The sequence below is a fragment of the Eucalyptus grandis genome, chromosome 10 (genome assembly GCF_016545825.1).
Source record: "Eucalyptus grandis isolate ANBG69807.140 chromosome 10, ASM1654582v1, whole genome shotgun sequence".
Lineage (NCBI taxonomy): Eukaryota > Viridiplantae > Streptophyta > Magnoliopsida > Myrtales > Myrtaceae > Eucalyptus > Eucalyptus grandis.
Window position 1 is genome coordinate 1,230,386 of NC_052621.1, and position 20,901 is coordinate 1,251,286.

The window sequence follows — 20,901 nt, forward strand, 5'->3', positions numbered from 1 at the left end:
ATTTTGGATTAATTCATTTTCTCATAATTCACGAGCAAAGGATCGGACAACTCCCCCTCATTTCACTTGAGATCTAAAGTTTGAATTATATCGAGTCCCTTCTTTCAACAAAGGAGAGGACACTTCAATGACAAAATTAATAATTGTGCGCTATTACTTTGCAATTTCATCATAATGTTTTACATTCACACCTCACATTTTACACGACTCCACAACATGTGCTTCCATGATCATTGCATACTCTCTTTCTCTATCTCATGGCACGTGAGAAAATATTGGGTGGGCCGGACGCTCCACATCACCGTGCGCCCACCCAATCAGGATGCAAAACGTGTCGCCACGTGGCTCCACGTCGAGCCTGGGTCCCGCTTTTTTGTAGCCAAATTTTTGCCTTCTCCTTCTCTCTCCTTCTCTCTCTTCATTAATCGCTGCGTCCTTTTCTGTCTTCTCCCGCCCTTCGAATTTGAAGTGCCCTCTCTCTTCTCTGTCTTCTCCATCAAGCCGCACGAAGTCCGCGCCGATTGCATCCGGCACGACGCCCCTGCTGTCCTGGAGACATTCCCTCAAGCTGCACGAGGCCCTCTTTCAAATATCTCTCAGGAGCCCACCCGTCTTATCTCGAGCTCCGCCATTGCCACTCCCTCAAGCCGCACGAAGCCCTCTTTAAAAAATCTCTCCCTCCTAAAAGCCCGCTTGTTGCACCCGAGCTTAGATCCGCCGCCTTGGCACATCGCTCCGCCTCCGCTATCGCCAGTCCCTCAAGCCGCATGAAGCCCTCTTTCGAAAATCTCTCCCTCCCAAGAGCCCGCGTTGGTGCCCGAGCTCAGATCCACCGCCTCCAGCACATCACTGGTGCTTCTGGTGCTTCCTCATCCCGCCCCGCATTCACCGTTGGTGCTTCTATGCTGGGTCTATAGTGTACTCATCCAACACTATGGCCGTGAGCAAATGGGTTGTGCTCACACATGGTAATTTCCATCGCCATGTGCGAGCTCTTTGCAAGGTTCGAAGTTTCTTAGTACGATTACCCGAACTCCAAGAATGTGTATTTGGTTGTCCTGCCAATTTTTCACATATATGGCCCGTCTCTTTGTCTTGGGACTGTTGTCGTTAGGGTGTATGCTGTGGTTGTGATGAGGAGGTTCGATCCCAACAAGGTGGTTAAGGCCATCGATAGGTATGGAGCCACCCATTTCCCTCTGCTTGTGATTAGGTTCAATCCCAATGAGGTTGGATCCTCATTTTATTATGATCTCTGGAATATCAAGTATCTGAGCAAATTTAAGTGGGATGAACCTGCAAAGTTGAGCCTGTATTTTTTAGCAATTCAAACCCGTTATATGTGGCCTATGTTTAGATTTATCATGGTAGGACATATGTCATTGTGGGAAACTCAATCCTAGTTTAGGGACATGATGTACCTTTTACTTCAAGTCAATAGGAAAACTTTGAACATGATTGATATAACATGTGCCATTAAGCATGTCAAAGACAGAGAGATGCAGAGAGAAGCCAGTGACACCTACTCCCTCTCCATTTTGGCTAGCAGAGAGTGCTTGAGATGGAACCCATTTCTCCACATTTCCAGTTATTTACTTTTATACGTACGGAGTTTGTGAAAGAATTCAGAAACGCTTGAATTTGAGATAATGCACTATATAAATGTGCGTATGTTTACACAAGCATTGCTCATGACTCGTTTGAATGTTTTTTTTTTTTCCATTACAAGTAGGACAGGAATTCTTTCAGATCCATCATTAGATCTTAGTATAGAGGAGTTGCTGGAGCACTTATAGTTTATGACATCACCTAGTATGTAAAATTTGAAATGAGAGTGTTTGTCTGTTTTTTCTGGGAGGGATAGAAAATGGGTAGAATGATCACCTTACATCTTGTGTCCAGGTTAAATAACTTCCTTAGACATTGAGTAACTTCGTAATATGGATGTTGCCATGCGGTAATGAAAGCTATGCAGCAAACTAAAAAGGGGAGAAAATGTGATCAACAGATTATGAGGCCAAGCAACCTATGATAAGAGAATATTTACGTTGGAATTTGACGTTATCATCCTTCATTTGTTTTTCCTTATCTGCATCGACCAATTTACTATACCTTACTTGCTTTGATTCATGAACATTGGTATTTTTTCTTTTCTCTTTGGTGGTGATGGGTTTGGTACAAAATGCTCTTCGGGGGCTGCCGAGAGGGGGGAGCGTGTCCGCTTATGAGTTTTTGCCACCATTGTTACCGCAAATGAAAGCAAACCACGCATGATGTGCTTCATGTTCTTGTTTAAAGGTTTGAAGGGATCATGACTCTAAGCCAAGGGCAAGCAGCATTGCTGACATTTTGCTCTTGCATTGACCTTGCTAGCGTTGGCCTGGTTCCTACAATAACTGTTCTAGACATTCGTAAAAACTGGTTTTGGATCACTGCATTGAGGCCCTTAGCGTAATTGAAGATTGTTTTCCATTGAAGAGTTCGAGTTCTAGTGTTCCTCATCTTGGAAGAGCGGAAGTCATGTGTGAATATGCTAAACCCTTGATATGGAGGCGAGCAATGAGGAAGGAGCTAATTAAGGTAAAGATGATAGTGGCGGAAGACTAGACGCTATCAAAGATCATTGTTCGGTGGGATTGATCAGCCAAGTTGAGCAGATGAGGAAGGAGTTTCAGCTCGTGAGAAGGGCATGGTTTATTTAAAAGGCATATTCAAGAGATGACCAATGACCTAGCACTGATGGGGTGTTGGTCATCCAAGGCTTGTAGCAATACTTACTGCAGGGCCATGCTATTACTAGGAAGTTTAATTCTAATGGTAAGGTCAATACTATGCGGACTCGCACAATCTAAACGAAGTAATTGATTTTCTTATTGTTGCCGGATTCCTAAAAGGGTTCATTAAGAGGTAACTCCTCAAGAAAATTAAGGATGCATAAATGATTTGAAAAATATTTCATTGCATATATTACTTACAAAAATGAATTAACACCAAAAAGTTCCCATTTTCATCTAGTTGAATATGAAAGTTTTATTTATGCAATAATGTGGCAGGTTTTAATGCAAAAAAATCATTAACTACTATATTTCAAGAGATGCAAACGATCATTTAAGAAAAACATTTTTGAAATCAATCACATAAATGATTTGAAAAATTTTCATTGCATATATTACTTACAAAAATGAATTAACAAAAATATTTTCATCGTGTATGAAAGTATTTATGCAATAATTAAAAAAATCATTAACTACTATATTTCAAGAGAAAACAAAGAAAACATTTTTGAAATCAATCACTTTTCGCAAAACAAAGGGAGCTCGAGAGAATCCACAAAAGCCAGAAAAGCCAAAGTGCAGACCTTGATTAATCTCATGCACAAGCATCAGCTTCCCTTTTTCACCGCAAACAAGGGCAAATACAAATTGTTCAAATTCCTACGCTTGGCTTCAAGCTATTAGTCATGGATTTGCACAACTATGATTAAATAATATGACATTCAGAGCTGTCTAAAACGAAAGAAAAATTATTTCAGGTAAATACAAAAATTACAACGGCATCTGTTCAAGAATTTTCATAATTACAAGGGAGAAGCAATGAAAAAAGGTAGAGCACAATGAATGTTATGGAGATACCAGTTTCAGTTGGGCAGAACCATCACACTATTTAAATGGCTTGATGGTGACCATCCCTAGGTTACGTAAATGCCAACCTAGGCGGAAGATTTGGGCAATTTATACTGCTTTTTAAGGAATTGCGATGCCTCTGAGTCACTCCTGTGGCATAATATTCTCAAAAGCGTGTTGAATCAGCCCCAAGCTTGCTTCTGCCACCTTGCATTTCCATGCTACTCGCAGATTTTAAGTCCTCGATCAGTTCTCGCGTCTGCAAGAGATGATTTAGCAAATAACTATTTATAGTAATCAAATAACCAAGGACAAATTGCATATCTAGATACAAAGATGGGAAATTTATGGATGTTGCCAATAGATAGAACTTTCATCTATACTTGATTTATAACCTATACTCCTAACAGAATCCATAGAGGTAAAAAAGACATCCATGTGATAGCTCAATATCTTAATTCAGGGACTCGTGTTGATATAAAGTGATGACTTGGGCCATCTAGTTTTGTTGCGACACCACTTATTCAAAAAGCCTTTTTCTTGTCTATTATCCATAGCCGAAAAAGATAACCAAGCTAGGACACATATAAAGCTTAAGTTACAAAATTACTTGAGATTGTGATCCTTTCTTCAATGGAAGAAGAAGTAAACTATACAGCAAAACAGCTAACCTCATAACCATGCAACTTTACAACATGACGGATTCGGGCCACTTGATTTTCGACTACACCCCGTGGAAGCCCATCTCCTCCAGAGATGAAGAACTCCTGTAATGTAAACACACACATATGATGAGTTGTCATTGTCCAAAAGTACAATAAACATCAATGATCAAAAGTCTCTTGCAGATATATCAGGTCTAACTTGTATCCACATCCACTTACCTTCAGTATTTCCAAATCCTCCTCCAATAGTTTTGCATCTCCAGGGTAGAAAACTCGCAACGGGCCTCCATTCAGAATAACTCGAAGTAAACCATCCTGCAAGAAGAATAGTATAAGTACCATAAAAGAGTGACAATAGCTTTAGGTTTTTATCCCCCTATGTAAGTAAAGTGATACCAGTGATGCTTGAAGAAGACTGGTCACAACACGATCCCTGAGGGGTTCAACAATAATGTGACACAACTGATTCAGTTCCTGCAACATTCCAAATTAAAAAGACTCACTGTTACATTTCTGGGGCTAATTATACCATCACACATATATGAGCACATAATCAGACAAGATTAATATTATTCAGATCAACATTAGTCAACTATGCAAATGCCTCAAAATCTTAGAACCTATTCCAGTGCAGGAAATTATCTCTCTTTTTAAGCAGCTGTGAGAAGATGAAACAGACTTAAATGAAAGGTTTACAGGAAAAACCTACCACATCAAGTGGTTCAACCAATGACTCTAATCTTGACTGAGAAACGCTTGGTTTATACAGATTCTCGATGAATGACTCCCTTAAATCCCAGAAGACAATCTTGGTTCCTGAAGTTGAGGTAATTAAACACTTCGGCAAGGTGTCAGAAGGAAAAGAGCAAGAAAATGAGCAACTCTTACCAGTAAACTCGCATATGCGATCAATGGATGCATTCAAATCTTTTCTGCTCCCATCAAATGCTTTTTGCATCAAGCTTTTTGACTTTCCATCTAAAGAATATGGTCGGTTTAATAAAGATAACAATAAGATTAAGGTAAAACCTCCATTCAAAATGCTTGTATAAATAAACTTATTTTCATAAGGAACAATCCTATATTAAATCTCAGAACGCAAAACCCACAACATTGGAAGTATGCAGAGCATTAGTTCGAGAAGAAGCTTAACATCTTTCAAGCCCAAAGAATCAGCTGAAATAAATGAAATCACAGAGATGAGAAGATTAATGTACTTCAGGAAAGAGAGACATTGAAGAAAGCATGAAGAACCAATTCCAATGATGAAGCCAGGGTCTACGTTGAGTGAAAATTTTCTCGATGAGTTCAGGATGTTAAAGGTATGTCTCAATAAGCATTCTTCAATGGACAAAGATATAAAAATAATCTAAAGCAATTCATGTAAGCTTGAGTTTAAACTTTCATGGACATAGTGGCAAGATAGTTTCTATGGGAGACGAGGGTGGTTCATTTGAAGCTTATGAAGTGATAGCCGAAGTCTTGTCACTGTTAAAAAAAGAGAACTTCCTGCTTCGATAAAATTTTAAGGGGGGAAAAAAGAACTTACTACTCAAGTTGTCACGTTGCCGCCTGCTCCATCGCTCATATATGCTATCTTCCAACTTATTAAGTTGACTAATTGCATACTGTCAGGAAATAAAAACATACATATTGGTTAGTCAACAATGACTTAACCAGAATTGGCAGTGGCACCAAACTACTGTCAAGGCCTGCACAGTGTAAGCTCTGTTGCTGTCTTCCTCCCTCCCTTCCTCCCTCCCTCCCTCTCCACAGCTCAGAAACTTTGCTAAGTTAATTTCAACAGTTCATGAAGACCAACCGCCATCGATTATATCTGATATGGATTTTATTTATTTCTTTTCACTAGCACTTCTCACTTCTTCTGCTGGAATATATGTTTGCAAGCCATGTCATTTCACCGAGCATGCAAGACTGAATTCCTAGTGATTATTTGTGTCCCTGCCTACAAGAATTAAACAAGCAGGGAAGATCTAGCAAAATACGTCATTAATATCTGTGTGTGCTTCAATGATTTAGAAACTCAAAGCTGCTCTTTTTCTCAGCATTCTAGCTTTTTATACAACTCTTAACCATTTTTTCCTTCTAAAGCAACGTCAGGCACCATTATTCTGTGATGCATTTTCACTAAACAGAGGGTTGACATCTAGTGTGTTCGCAATTTCCAGGGACAATATGAAAGTGGATATCTTCCCATACACATGCAAAGAGGAAAGCAACACTCACATATAGAGTATTTAACTGCACACACAGTGTTGGTGTTGTTCGAATGTTAATTTCAACTGATCTTCGCTCATCAGGAATCCTAGGAGTATCGAAAAGCTCCTTCTTCACAAAGGCCTTTATCCCAGCTTCCTTTTTGAATCGTGTAAGGACTGGCTCTGGTGGAATTAGCTCCTCTTTGCCAGCTGCACATATCAAACATAACGCATTGAGTACTTCACAAGAAGAATGTTATTTTCCTAACAGAACATAAAGGAAACAACAACTATGCACGAGAACAAATTTCAAACAACCAAACTGGTTTGACATCTAAGAAAGAACGTAGAGGCTTGAAGTCTTAATTTTTTATGAGAGAGAGAGAGAGAGAGAGAGAGAGAGAGAGAGAATCAAGCATGCAAACCCATAAGAGGCACGTTGCTTTTTTTCTTAATAAGAGAAAACCATTTGAAACAGAGGACATTCAGGAAAAACATACCCAAGTTATCAGTGACTCGATTAGCATATACTTGAAACGCATTGTCAATACCACGGAGCATGCTATTTAATTCCGTAGACCTCATTGGAATGGTAAAAGTGAAGAATTGATCAACAGTCTGCAATAAGCAATATGCACAGATGGAATAAGTCAGTTAACATAGTATACGCATGCATTTTCTGCAAGACCTGAAAGGATAGAACAGTCAAGCATCTGTCTCATTCATTAAAGTAGTCAAAAATATAAAAACGTGAATTCTGATAAAGTTCAGAGTGCAAACAAAAATCCATTAGCCAACTCTCATATCGAACACTTAAGTAAGTTTTCTTGAGGAATTTCCCAAGTTTTTGTTTTCAACTTTTATAAATCTAGATAAAAACTTGCTCTGTGTGAGTTTTCAAGGGTTGTCAAAACTTTTTTCCCAAGAAACCATGAAGAATAGTTTTTAGATGGGATAAGTGCACTGGGAATCCTAAAACTTATCAAAAAATACAATTGACTCCTAAAACTTTTAGGAAGTGTAATCAAGTCCTAAAATTTGTCAAGAAAGTAAAATCAAGTCGTAAAACTTTTAAAAGTGCAATCAAACTTTAAAACTTGTCCTGGAATTCTAATTGGGTCCTAAAACTTTGAAAAAGGTGTAATCAACAAATGGACCTAATTGGACCAATTTGACAAGTTTTAGAATTTGATTGTATTTTATTTTAGGACTCAACAGCACTTTCTTGACAAGTTTTAAAACTTAATTGCACTTTTTGAAAGTTTTAATACTCAATTACACTTTCATGACAATAGCACTTCCAATACACTTATCCCGGTTTTAGATTTTGTGGCCTAACTCTTGAAAATAATTTTGTAATGTTCTATATGTCTTCTTCCAATTGGAAACATGGACGCCCACAATGCCAAAGAACCTTTTACAACTATGATCCTCTGTTCACACTCTCTCTCTCTCTTCTCTGTGAACCAAACATGTTTTCAAAAAAATTGAATATATAAATTTGTCTTGTTGTTTTCATTTTCTTCAAAATGGAATGCATTTGCTAAAAGCAACCAGTCCCCTTAACTTCAAGAACCATATCCACCCTAAGCAATCCACCACTTAGGAAGTTTTATGACAAATGAAAAGAAGTGGATAACAACCTCCTCAATGATCCTATATACTTCAACAATGGAACTCCCATGTCGCTGCTGAGGTGATATTGGATCCCACCGCTACAAAAGTGTTCAAAACAATAAGAAGATAAGTAATATACAGAGCATTATTCTATCGTTCACAGGGACAAACAATTTATGCTCCACTTTCCACATAGATGTTGTGAAGGAAAGAAAGATTAAGCTAGACTGAAAGTACTAAAAACACTCATGAGTTCAATTCCACATGCAAACCTTGAGTTGATAATTTTTTTTAATGGGACAGCAGCCAAAACACAGGCTTTTCATGAGCACGCAGTACAATATGACCAGCATATGGTGTCACAGTCTACATATAATTTTGACAAGAAAACTTCATCAAAGGACTCCATCAGAGTCCACTTACAAAGCCTAGAAAAAGAAATGCCGCATATACCTCTTGCTGAATAGCACGCTCAACCCAGCTGAGAATTCTGGCAAGCTGTGAATTGACCCAACGCAAAACCAATGTTCCAGATATTGATTCAATCTGAAAAAAGGAAATGGCACAATTGAAGAACAGATAGACAGCAGAAAAAAACAAGCAAATACACATGCACATGCAGATATACATGTCAATGCTAAAGAAGAACATATCCTTTTCCCACTAGTAGTTCTCACACACATACTCATCGAGGACTGAAAGCAGAGCCCAACGACAATCGAAACCTAGAAGCATTATGTCAATTATTTCACCTGGTATGGAATGAGTTTCTTGTTGTAGAAATCGGCATTCTCATCCCCACATGTAGATGATATAAGAGACTTTATATACTGCTCAAGGCTATCCGCCGCCGGAAAAACAGATGCAACATCCTCAGTCAAATGCTCAGCATGATCAAGGAAAGGTTTCTGGAGATTTTGAAAAGATTAAAATCAACTGAGAAGACCATAATTTTGAACGATAAACTGAGCAACCAACCACCAGGACATAAGCTTACCAACTTCTGACCATAAAACTTGTGTGTAAGTGAAGCCGAAACAATAGTAGCCTGTGGATGCCATTGACGTAAAATGGGCATGAAGGTGCTTGAATCTGTTTTCAGAAGTTTCTTGGACTCATTGGCAAGCAATGCCAAAGGATGCTCATGAGTTGCCTCTAATTTGTCAACCGCTAGCAATATCTGCATGGAGAAAGAAGTGTGAAATAATAGCCCTACATGAACTAAAAGGAAGATTTGCCCTTTAAGAGTTTTCTGTCTCCACTTCCAGGACCCTCAAAAGAAAGCTCAGCTATTCAAGAAGTGGAATCCCCAGAACTCAGGTCCATGTAAGATGCCACATCAGTAACATCATAGGTTGTCTAAGCCAGATATTTACAAAAGGCAGATTATTATGTCACATATTAACAAAGAAAAACAATATTCATAATTAATATATCATGTTTCATCCTAGTGATACAAAAAAAACAAAAGTAATAACTTTTAGCCATTCAAGAAACAAGCTACTCATATTTATAAAAACTCAATTTCCTTTACTACACTCTTCTTACCCTGTAATGCATGGACCTTTTTAAAACAAGAACCGTTCAATAACAATGGCATTACTAGTAAAAGAAGAGCATCCCACTTAATAGTCTTCATATAGATTCCCTATGCTCAAAAACTTCTATTCCATCCCACTTTCAAAGTAGTGAACTCAGGAGAAAGCAAGGACATCTACATGGATCAAAAACTCCTATAGTTCATCTTTGTAGAAGTTTCAGTTGACCTCTGGACTTAGTTGCCTTAATGAGTTTGAACAAGAATGTTGAGATGGGTTTCATCAATGTAGTCGCTCTCAAAGTGCAGATCTAAGGACATAGATAAGTGTATGGCCTATAAGAAAATTATTATAAGATGATCTATCTAAATCCAAATGATCTAGACGCACCAGCATATGCAAGCTCAATCATCAAGCTATAGATTATAGATAAATAACTATAAAGCTGCTTAGATCCTTCTATTTTATATTGCTATTGAGAAGAAAACATGAAAAGAAGACAGCATCAAAATAATATTTTAAATGACGGACCGCATCTGTGTCCAGATGAAGAATAAGCAGTCTGGAAAAACTCATGCCCATCACTATCATAACATGAATTCTCCAAAACAATTTCAGAAACAATATAGAATTCATAATTCTCTAGACATCAGGGTTAGCTGGTGGCCAAACAAAATTAATAGAGAATTGGAATTGAAAGCTGCCACTGTAAGCAAATTCAAAATCTTTGTAAATATGAAAATTGCAAGAAGAAAATAATGAGCAACTTACTCTTGCAAAGGCATTCTTGATGGAGGATGATACGTATGACTCTATCTGATCTCTATCACTGACAGACCCAGATTGGATTGCCTGTGTTGACACGAAAATTGTGGCAAAACTTTACATCCCAATGAAGCCACGCATTTATTGCTAACAATATATAGGTATGAATTGACTTTGTTCAAGATTAACACATGCATGTGTTATGAAATTGAGACTTGGGTGATTAAATTAACATTCACAAATGCGGTGTGTCAATAAGATGCAGTTTTTTATGGATGTTTGCATTAATGGAAATACACTTCATTGCTGCATTCTGGATAAACTGAGAGCCCTGTCTCAGCGGAGGATTGAATAAATAACTAAATAGGTTGGCCCAGACATGAGAAACACAAAGTGAAGATTGTCAATCAGGTAAATGCACCTTTATGGTGAGTTCAAGTACAAAGCCATGAGAGAGGCTTAATTGGCTAAAAATCATAGAGGAGCTTGTAAGACTGGATCATGCTGAATACATGAAATAATAATTTTTCTTGTATATAATGATATGCCACATATATATGGATCTGTGAGAATCTGAAAGGAGATGAAGTGCCAGAAAATAACTGATCCTCTTAACTGCATGTATTTAGATGACAGGACCCAGTTTGTTTATCACACCATTTTTACAGCTACATCATTAGCCCAGCTTTTATCTGTTATCACCATGCAACACACTTTATTGCTAAATCAAGTGTGGAATACCAGCATCCATACATGTTCAGGTTCTTCCAAAAGAAGCCTCCGAGAAACCATTGCAACTTTCACCACATTCTCCATCAAGACTGATCCCTGGCAGGTACATGAGATTTTCACTAAATATATATCATTTCAAGGTAAGATAGAGAAGAATGACCCTCAGAAATAATTTAGTCTTAGGGCCTCAAGGAGGAGAACAAAGTATATTAGTTTGATGGACCACCAAGATGTCCATAAATAACACAACAGTACCTATAGAAGCTTAAAATTTTGATCTTTCACTGGTAACAGCAGATGCAAAATTTGATCAATTAAAGGATAATTGCAAGTAAATCCACCATGCGCATCATGACTGGATAAGCAAACATAAGATATCATATGGCATGATCATTCATCAAATACCCTAAAGACTTACCAGTGGACATGCTGGACATCAAGATCTCCTAAAGGTGAACTTTATAATGGTATCAAAAAAAGTTTGACGGTAACAATAACATGCATGTAGTTTCTCAGACTGCAGCCAAGAAACCAAAGGCCTATTACCATATCCCAAGTGAAACCAAATATGATGCTGCTCTGTCTCATACATGATAGTGTAGCCCCAGTTCAACACTATTATAACTGTGAACCTGCATCTACGTACTCAGTTCTAGCACATCAATTAGACCTTCTATGTGAAAATATTTAGGTATGACACTCCTGAAGTGTGACTAAGTGTGAATTATGACAATGTGGATACAATGCACATGAAACTAAACATCCATTACATGACTAATTCCACTTCCAAGATGTGCTCAACAGTCTTAGTGATAGACATATGTTTGACTCTTCAGAATAAGGATGCTCAAAGTAATGTTTCATTTAGCATTACATTCATTACACTTTAACGACATAGGTGAATGATGTCACAGGCCCAGCATGCATGTCATAAACACATTTATACCCATTGTACCAGCTTTTTTATTGGAAAAAGCTACCATTCCCTTGTAAGCCAAAAAACAAAAATAGCACTAACAAGATTGGACAGTGATCCCAACACATATATCAGACCTCTGCAAAGTGCATATGGTAGTCTTCTAGCCGTTTATCAGCCCATCTCTGAACAGGCAGTAGGAAGGACTGTAATAAGGACATCTCATGAAATCCATCACCAACATCGACTTTGGAATGCAAGCTTCTTAAGTGTGACCTCTCTTGTGGACCTCTCTGCTCCTTTAAAGGAATTTTCTTGAGCTGATGAATGGCATGTTGAAGCATTCCTTGTTCATTGGTCATAACATACTGTGAATAGATGCAGCAAATTAATAAAGACTTCATTACATGAGTAGTGGGATATCTTGACCAAGATTGTAATGCTATGAGGCCCAGTATATGCTGCCAGAAAGCAAGCTACACCAGACAATTCATACTTAGGCCAGATATAAATTCACAAATGATGATTTTACACGTACACAAAACTATGACAGAGATCATATTGACCCAAGCCTCCCGGAACAATGCCAATGCATCCAGCAAAAGCAAGGTTTCAAACTCAACCAATGCCAGTTCCAGTTTACCAGTAGAACAATGGCAGGCGCAGTGAAAGCAGAAGTTATCTACAAGAAAGTCTTAATATTTGCGCTATCGAAAAGGCTGCAAATGGGCAATTCAGAGAAGGTCGCAATTCTTTTGCGAGACTTGGCTCAAATCCATCAGCTCATGGCCCCTTTTGCCAGGATGGCCTCTAGGAGCATGTTAAGTAAGGTTTTTTTATTTAAAAAAAGGCACAGGAAAGGAAGAAAAACAGTGATGACAAAGGGAAGGAACTGAAAGCCTGCAAAGTAACAGGCAAGAATATATAGGGCAGCACTTACCAGCATTTTCTGCTATATGAGGGCTAAAAAGTGTTAACACTTTTAAAAACATCAATTTGAGAAATCCTCAAAAGTGCATTCTAGATACCTAATAACCATCACCAACTACCATAACATTACCTGACGGAATAGTATCCATGCATAGCACGTGTAGTGCATGGTCTCTGTGATTCCTAAAACACGCCATGTGGACTTCAAAAGTTCAAGTATTTCTTCAACTTCCTGCAAAAGAGTAAGTGTGCATAACTACAAGCGGAGTAAACAAGATAATAGGCTATAACTTATGCTACTTCTCCCAAGGGAGGAATCAAAATTTCAGTTCAGAATATGAAAAGTTCAATTCATTTTTTAATATCTACTATGAAACGGAAACCAAAGCATGAAGTAATCCTCACCGGATAACCTAAAATCAGATGACGTGTGTTTAGGATATCTGCAACATTAGCTTTGACTTTTAGTTCTAGCTTGCTATGAGTTATAGTATAATTCAACACCACAAATCTCTAAAGTCACATATTTATATTTGAAGGAGTCATACATATTTTATTTGGAGATCCCAACAATCATATGACGTTTGCCTTTTGGCTTTTATTCGAAGCCAACATAAGGAAGGCAAAGCCCCCGAAACACTTAAACTTTTGAACAGTTTGACCTCACTACAACACACATTAGGACATATAAATCTCTTAGAAAAGGACAATAAGCACTAACTTCTGTCAGCTTTCCCTCATCCAAAATGTCAAAGACACTGAGAAGCAGTTTCTCATATAGCCTGACATTTAGATGATACCCATCTGCCCAGTGGGAAATTTCACCAGTCAAGTCACCACGCGCAGGCCTTTCAGCAAGTGGAATAGCAATCTCCTTAAGGGACCTCAAACATTCCGTCCGCTGTATTTCACCCGCTGAAGTCGCGAGAGACTGAAACAAATTAAAATGGACATAGGCAATATCAGAGACATGAAAGCTGCAAATGAGGATCAAGAAGCCTAGTTTGCTAAAGTGCAACTCAAGAAGCTGTTAGGGAAAACTACTTCTCATCAATATCATAATGTCAAAACAGTCATCTACACTCTTAAAAGGAAGAGTGTTAGCAGCATGCAGTAAAAGAAGATTGCAACTATCAAAGTTAGAATTATCAGAATCTATTAGCTATTGCTGTTAGGCCCATGAGGCTCTAGTACATTCAGACCCAATTGAGAATGACAATAGTTCAGAAGTAAATTCCCATTGCACGTTGGTGAAAGCAACACAACATGCATGAACAAAATCTCCCTGAACTGAAAAGTCAATACTAGAACTAGCAAAGTGAGAAAGTTAACATAAGAGATTCCATAAGGAAATAAGGTAAAGACCATTATATGCTTTGGAAAATGAATGATGATGGCAGAATGCAATGGTATCAGCAAGTGAATGTGGAACCGACAAAAAGTGAACCTCAGATTCTTCAATCTTCGCCAGAAGCATCCTAAGCTCACTCGCTTTGCGTCCAGATTCACTAAATCCAACAGCGGCATGATTAAGAAGCCCCTCTTCCAACATGTTTAACTGCACTGATACAAAACTTATATGTTGAAATGTTGAATACAATAATGCTATTGCATCAGATTAACTTATACCCAGACACATGGATAAACAATGGTACCAACATAGATATATTCCAAGCAAGAACTTCAGCAAGGCATGGGAAAGGGACAGAGCTTACCTGCCTTTTTTGCCATTTTATATATGCCTTCTTGTCAGAAAATTCTGTACGGGAAATACAGCATAGCAATTCCAGTGGAATTAGCAGGGTGTCCATTCTCTTTCCAACCTTTCCCGCAAGTGCATTTAACAGCCCTTGTCTTGTTCTGATGTCCATTGCCTCAGAGATCTGCCCTCACAGTAAAGAGTTTAACAACAGATATTTTGTTTCACTCTTAAGTAATGACAAAGCAACAAAAAGGTAGATGGTAAAATAAAAAATAAAAAAACAAATGTGTCAAAAGAGAGAGAAGTTATGAATCTGTCAAAGTACCTCCATCTGTACACGCATGGACTCCAACAAACCAACCAATCCTGGCGCTCTTTGAGATTGGGACACCAAATTTTCACTTCTACTGCGTCCAAGCTTCCTCATCAACTTGGACCTCTTATCCTTCTTTTTCTCTTTAGATGGAACAATAAGGCCTCTGTTTTGGTAACATTATAGACGTGGGCAAAAAAGGCATGATTTTAGGTGGGCTTCAATCAATGTGCCAATTGAAATTGAGCTATATTACCATGAGAGGAAAAGTTATTGCAAAAGAAACAAGATTATTAAAATATACCCTGCTGCCCCAGCACAAGCCAGAAGGATTTCATAAGCACTTTCACGGAGATCATCATCAGTGATACCTAACAATGAGAAATTAAAGTTCAGCTATATCATTCAATGCATTTGGTTTCTGGCAAATTTAGTACAATAATGCCTTCCAGTCCTGATAATATCAGTCAATGTCTAAGATTTTAAGCAATAGATTATAGCATACCATTATGCATGCAACATTAAATAATTTCCATTTTGGATAAGTCAAAAGAAGCATCACTCCAAGAGCACCAGAATGGTAACAAACTATGCAAAGAAGCATAATTTACAACTAAAATGGGCATGCAACTTAACATTGCAAGGGAACCGGAATATTTTCATCTATGTGCATAGTGAAAAATGTAAAGCCTTGAGAGCATAGACAGAAATTGAAACTCCTAAGAAGCTTTTCACTTTGTAAACATGATACCTCTGCACTTGAAAAGAAGCTCCGCCAAGCTATTAACCCTTTCTCACAACCCAACAGTGAGGAAACCACACCGCGAAAGTGCAGATCCGCAAGGACAAGAAGAAGAAGAGACAAACAAACTCAGTCATGCTTCTATCTAACATGACCCATCTTTCATCCAGAAAATCTCAATAAAATGTGCCTTGAGAGCCTATCAGATACTCCTATGGAAATTATGCATCTTGCTCATCAGAGTTATCTAAACCCACACAAATTATGAAATTTCAAGGCAAGTAAACTAGAGACATATGCTATTTGAGTTACCCGTTGCAAATGGAGGCAACACTGGTACAAGATCTGCTGCATCATTGATACCCCGTCGCGACATTCTACGACTGTCAACTTCCTCAATCTCTTCATCGTCCTCAAAGTCATCAATGTCATCTACAGTGAGTTCTCGTACTCGTGGAGAGTTGAAAGACTCTGCTCTTGATACACTTGATACAACCGGTGACGGAGCAAAATCAGGAATGGGAGATGGTGCAGAAGGAATGGGTGATGGCATGAAGGGAGAGATAGCCGGTGCTGTAAAAGCAGGAACGGGTGGAGGCACCTTTCTCGGAGGTGAACCTGAAGACTCAGGATTTGTAACCAGAAAGAACTCATCACTGGAACCTGTGTTATTCTACAAAAGGGGAAAAAAAGGATAAAGCTTCAAAACCAGATCAGCATAACGAAATCATGATGACAAGATAAAGCTTCACATAAACATACTGAGAGAGAGAGAGAGAGAGAGAGAGAGAGGTGTGAAGATGAATATGGGTTAGAATCACCCTCAAGCAGGCATCTCTTTGGAAAGGTACATTGTAACAAAAAATAATTATTGAATAGAAGTGGATACAAAATAAAGCTTCATGAATTGAATGGCAAAGTACGTCAAAGCAGGATGCCATTGATAAATCACATGTTTGACAGTATGCAGTTGCCAATTACCCAACTAACTGCAGCAAAAGCAATTTCTAATAAGTTGAGCAACATAATGACAAATGAACCGCAGGCCATAGCTTACCATATGTGGTAAAGCAGTATGATCGTGATAGTCTCTGATAGCTTCGGATAGTTCAAGCATTTCGCCTGCATCAACAAAGCGCAATGCAGATAAGAACACTATCAGGGAACAATGAACTGCAATGACCTAGAAAGTTGAGCACCTCTTTTAGCACAATTGAGAACATAATCGACACTGACTTGGTCAAGATCCACATCATCTAATGAAACAGCACCAGGAGGCATTGTAACTTTCTTGATTAAGCTTCCAGAAAGTATGAAGCTGAGAAGAATACGCCTGTCTCGTCGATACCGTTGAAGAAGCTCCAGTGCATTTTCCCTAGATCAACCAAACGAGCGACAATGTCTTAGAAGTCCAAATTTTGGGTAAAATGATAAATTTGGCATCCACTTAAAAGGAACCAGATAAAAAAAGACATGGCGAAGATATAGGGATACATACTCTTCCATGGCAGTTGCAACAGTAATTTAAATTCGAATTCCGCCGAATTTGACCGTCGCTGTAAAATAAATGCACGATCAGATCAAGAATATGCTGCTAACATCTTACATCCATCTACACCCAATTAAATATCATTATCCCTCTGCAAGAATGATAAAGACGGTATGCCGGCAGACTTGTCAAGAACCACAACGAAGCACGTCGTAATCACATGAGCAAGGAAGGAAACAATCACGACGAACATGGCATCGGCCCAGACGCAACAAACAAACCCCTTTTTGCCCGAAAGATTCTGCCCAGTCGGTGCTTGCCGAACGATACGACCAACCAGCCCACTCCTGTCCCTTCAATGCACTAGCGATCCACAAAACATCCCAAACTCATCACAAACGGGTGCCGTCTCAGCAACCGAACTGCTAAAGGAACTCCATTTACTCTCCTCTACCTAACTTCGCTAAGAACCCAACAGAGCTCCCGCTCCCTCGAGTCTAAAGCCGGTCCCAGAAACCGAGTTCCGCAAAGAAGCAGTGAAATCGACGCAGCCACGCGAGAAATCAAGTAAAGCCCATCACGAATCTGGCACATCCCCACTCGCATTGAGCAGCTAACCAACACTGGACTGAAGACCGGACGATGCGAAAGCAAAAGGGATCGGTTCACGTACCGTTGCGGAGGCTGAATCCGCGAGAGAAGATCCAAGCGAAGACGAGAGTGGGCGGGGGGAGAGGCTTCAGAGCGAGGCGAACTTTTTCTGCGGTGAAGAAGCTGAGAACTCTGTGCTACAGAGAGAGATGGGCATGCGAACGTAGGAAGAAGAAGAAGAAGCTGCGCTTCACTTCACATCGGAGAGCGCTGAATCGGGTTGCTTCTCTGAGGAGGAAATTTCATGGAGGTTGATGAGGGAAGTCAAATCCGAGAAGAGACTGCAGATCTCACATTGCTGGTTTTCTTCTCTTTTCTTTTCTTTTCTTTCTTCTCTTTCTTTTATTTTTGGGGGATGAAGTTTTCTTCTTATATATAATTTTTATGTTTTACCAAAATATTGCCTTGCAATTCCCGTGCATGGTATCCGTATGATGCATTGATGCTTGTGCAATCATTAATGAAAATAATTGGATTTGTTGATAATATCACCTTAATGATTGTATCTCAATTAAGTCACCCAATGACAAGTTTTAAAAGTATATGCAACTCAAAAGTATTACACGGCATTATATCCATTTAGTTTATCTATTGAACAGGATATTTTATACACGTTACTGTTATGTATTTTAATAGCTTGTGACAATACCCATTTCAAATTGATATTCGTTATGATATCAATTTAGCACAATGAATTTGAATTATATAGGGAGGACTACATAAAAATAAAGTTTTTATCTTAAATTTGGAATTGTTATTTTGTCTTTTGCTCTTGGATGTAATGGATTTTTTTGTCTTCTCTTTCCTCTTCTTTTTTACATTGAATACCCTATTTTTTTCCCTTTTCTCAATTACTGATGCATTATTGCATCTTCAATAGTTTGCCAAAGGGCAAAATCCAATCAAAAACTTTTAATGTTTCTCTTTAGTATATTGACTCTAGATTACAAGTTTTATAGATATCAGGTGACCTATGGGCCATGACTCACACGTCATCAATAGCTTATAAATATTACATTACAAGAAAATCAGAGATGATTCATGAACACATTACTATTTTATTGGAGAAGTTTGCAACAACTTCTTAAAAAATAAAAAATACAATTTGCTGCTCGAATTTAGAAATATTGCCACAAAATTATATGATTTGGTTAATTTAGTGAATGTGAATCATAAACTCTAGGTTTGGCACTGTTAGTTAAAGTGTTAAGGATTTCTAGTTTAGAATTTAGTGATCATCCTTTTAAATCTTATTAACGGTATGTAAACTACTCTAAGCCAGAGCCACTTACATGTTGATTTAGTGAAAAGTCAAACAAGTCATAAACTCTAGGGTTGACACTGTTGGTAAGAGTGTCAGGATTTCTAGCTCAAAATCTGGTGATCATTTTTTTGAATCCCATCAACCGCATGCAAACTATTTTAAGTCGGAGCCACCTATATGTTGATTTAGTGAAAAGTCATGTAAATCATAAACTCTGGGGTTGACACAATTGGTTAAGTGTTGAGTCTAGTGATCACCATTTTGAATCCTATCAATCACATGTAAACTACTCTAAGTTAGAGCTACCTACATGTTGATCTAGCTTTGAAAAACTCTGGGGTTGTTGACACGGTTGTTTAGAGTGTTAAGGATTTCTAGCTCGGAATTTAGTGATCACTCTTTTAAATCTCATCAATTGCGTGCAAACTACTTTAAGTTAGAGTCACCTATATAAAACAAAAATCTAGACATAATTGGGTCATAAGACTTTTAGGTTGTCGGGGGCCTCACACCCCTAATTTGGATTATAAAACAAATTGTGGTATTGTGATTTCATTTTCTGAGGCAAGTTTTTCGATGCAAAACTTATTATGAATAGAACTAACTAGGTTAGTCTAATATTATTTATGGTTGACCATTGGGATGTATGCAGTCAACCAATGCAAAGACTTAGGATATTCATCTTGATTTTGTATATTATCATATGTAAATGTTCTGAGAAATGATATCGGGATTTTTAGCAGAATGATAGTTAAGGAAAAAAATAACTAGAGATGAGATATACATCGGCAATGAGCCTGAAGCTACTCACTGAGCCTTTTCATTTCAACGATATAAGTGACAAAAGCGTCAGCAATTTCGTCCTGTAGTAGCAGAGTTGCCCAGCAAAACAGCATAAATCTGGCCACAAGGCAGAATGTGAGCATGAGCACTGGTAACTTTAGTCGTTCCCCGATCAAGCGTACTGCATCTTCATGAACAAAATGACTCGAGTTCAGTCGAGGCATGAGCCCCTTTATGCCATCTGCAATGCAAAGAGTTTTCCTTGGTCCTTCTTCGTCCATGTTATGATCTGTTGACACACGAGGGTTGCTTTCATCAGTACTTCGAGCATCTGCTCCTCACTGTGCTACAGCATATGCAAGGTCGTGCATCACATCGTGCAAATGGCATTACCCAACGTTTCCCCACCATCCTCTTTGACGTCCGTAAGAACAACTCCGCCGCTTTGATTCTCTTTGGACTTTCTCCAGATAATGAATATGTAATCAACAATCAATCTAACTTTACAGCAGGCTACTACACAGATAAACTCAAGAGGTCTATATCCATACCATCAAGCTGATGATTGAATCTGATTCCGCATGGATTTACAGGGTGTTCAATTCGCACAGGGTTATCACTACTTGGCTCTGAGATTCAAGCATTCTTGAACTATTAGTCAACAGGCTTAAATACAGTATTGAAGCAATGACAATCACGTTAAATGGTGTTTTGTCCGTAAGAGGTTTAGTTTAATTCAAGCTATGTACTTTAAGTAATTTGTTAAGTGACTTTTATTTCTCATTAATATAATTAATTGTTACGTACTAATTATCATTTGTTAAATACATAATTACCATTTGGATTTCATGTTTTGATATGAACCGGCTGCCCGTTTATGTTCCATTAGGTTTGGACGGGTCAAATAACCTATTATTATATCCGTCCCCCTTCCATCCCCGAGCTCGTTCTT

The 20,901-nt window shown here is 38.3% G+C and overlaps 1 protein-coding gene across 1 annotated transcript; it reads right to left on the minus strand.

The window, feature by feature from the left end:
• Positions 1-3,351: 3,351 nt before the first annotated feature.
• On the minus strand, positions 3,352-18,217 carry LOC104420940 (protein unc-13 homolog). Its single transcript, XM_010032717.3, has 27 exons — positions 17,925-18,217; positions 17,261-17,318; positions 16,962-17,137; positions 16,820-16,884; positions 16,075-16,435; positions 15,325-15,391; positions 15,033-15,186; positions 14,721-14,888; positions 14,453-14,563; positions 13,727-13,936; positions 13,136-13,237; positions 12,213-12,443; positions 11,181-11,255; positions 10,434-10,514; positions 9,122-9,304; positions 8,877-9,032; positions 8,578-8,670; positions 8,151-8,222; positions 7,008-7,125; positions 6,536-6,717; positions 5,838-5,916; positions 5,177-5,266; positions 4,998-5,104; positions 4,685-4,762; positions 4,508-4,603; positions 4,295-4,390; positions 3,352-3,882 (listed from the first exon to the last, which is right to left on the minus strand). Exons 2-27 carry the CDS (start codon positions 17,266-17,268, stop codon positions 3,790-3,792), a joined length of 3,252 nt encoding a protein of 1,083 aa, XP_010031019.2. The 5' UTR covers positions 17,269-17,318; positions 17,925-18,217; the 3' UTR covers positions 3,352-3,789.
• Between the last annotated feature and the right edge of the window lie 2,684 nt (positions 18,218-20,901).

Excerpts from the sequence above, each read along its gene's own strand:
- LOC104420940 (XM_010032717.3), bottom strand. Across the intron at positions 15,187-15,324 it reads GCTTGTGCTGGGGCAGCAGG|AGGCCTTATTGTTCCATCTA; the intron begins GTATATTTTAAT and ends TTACCAAAACAG. Across the intron at positions 4,391-4,507 it reads AGGATTTGGAAATACTGAAG|GAGTTCTTCATCTCTGGAGG; the intron begins GTAAGTGGATGT and ends TTTACATTACAG.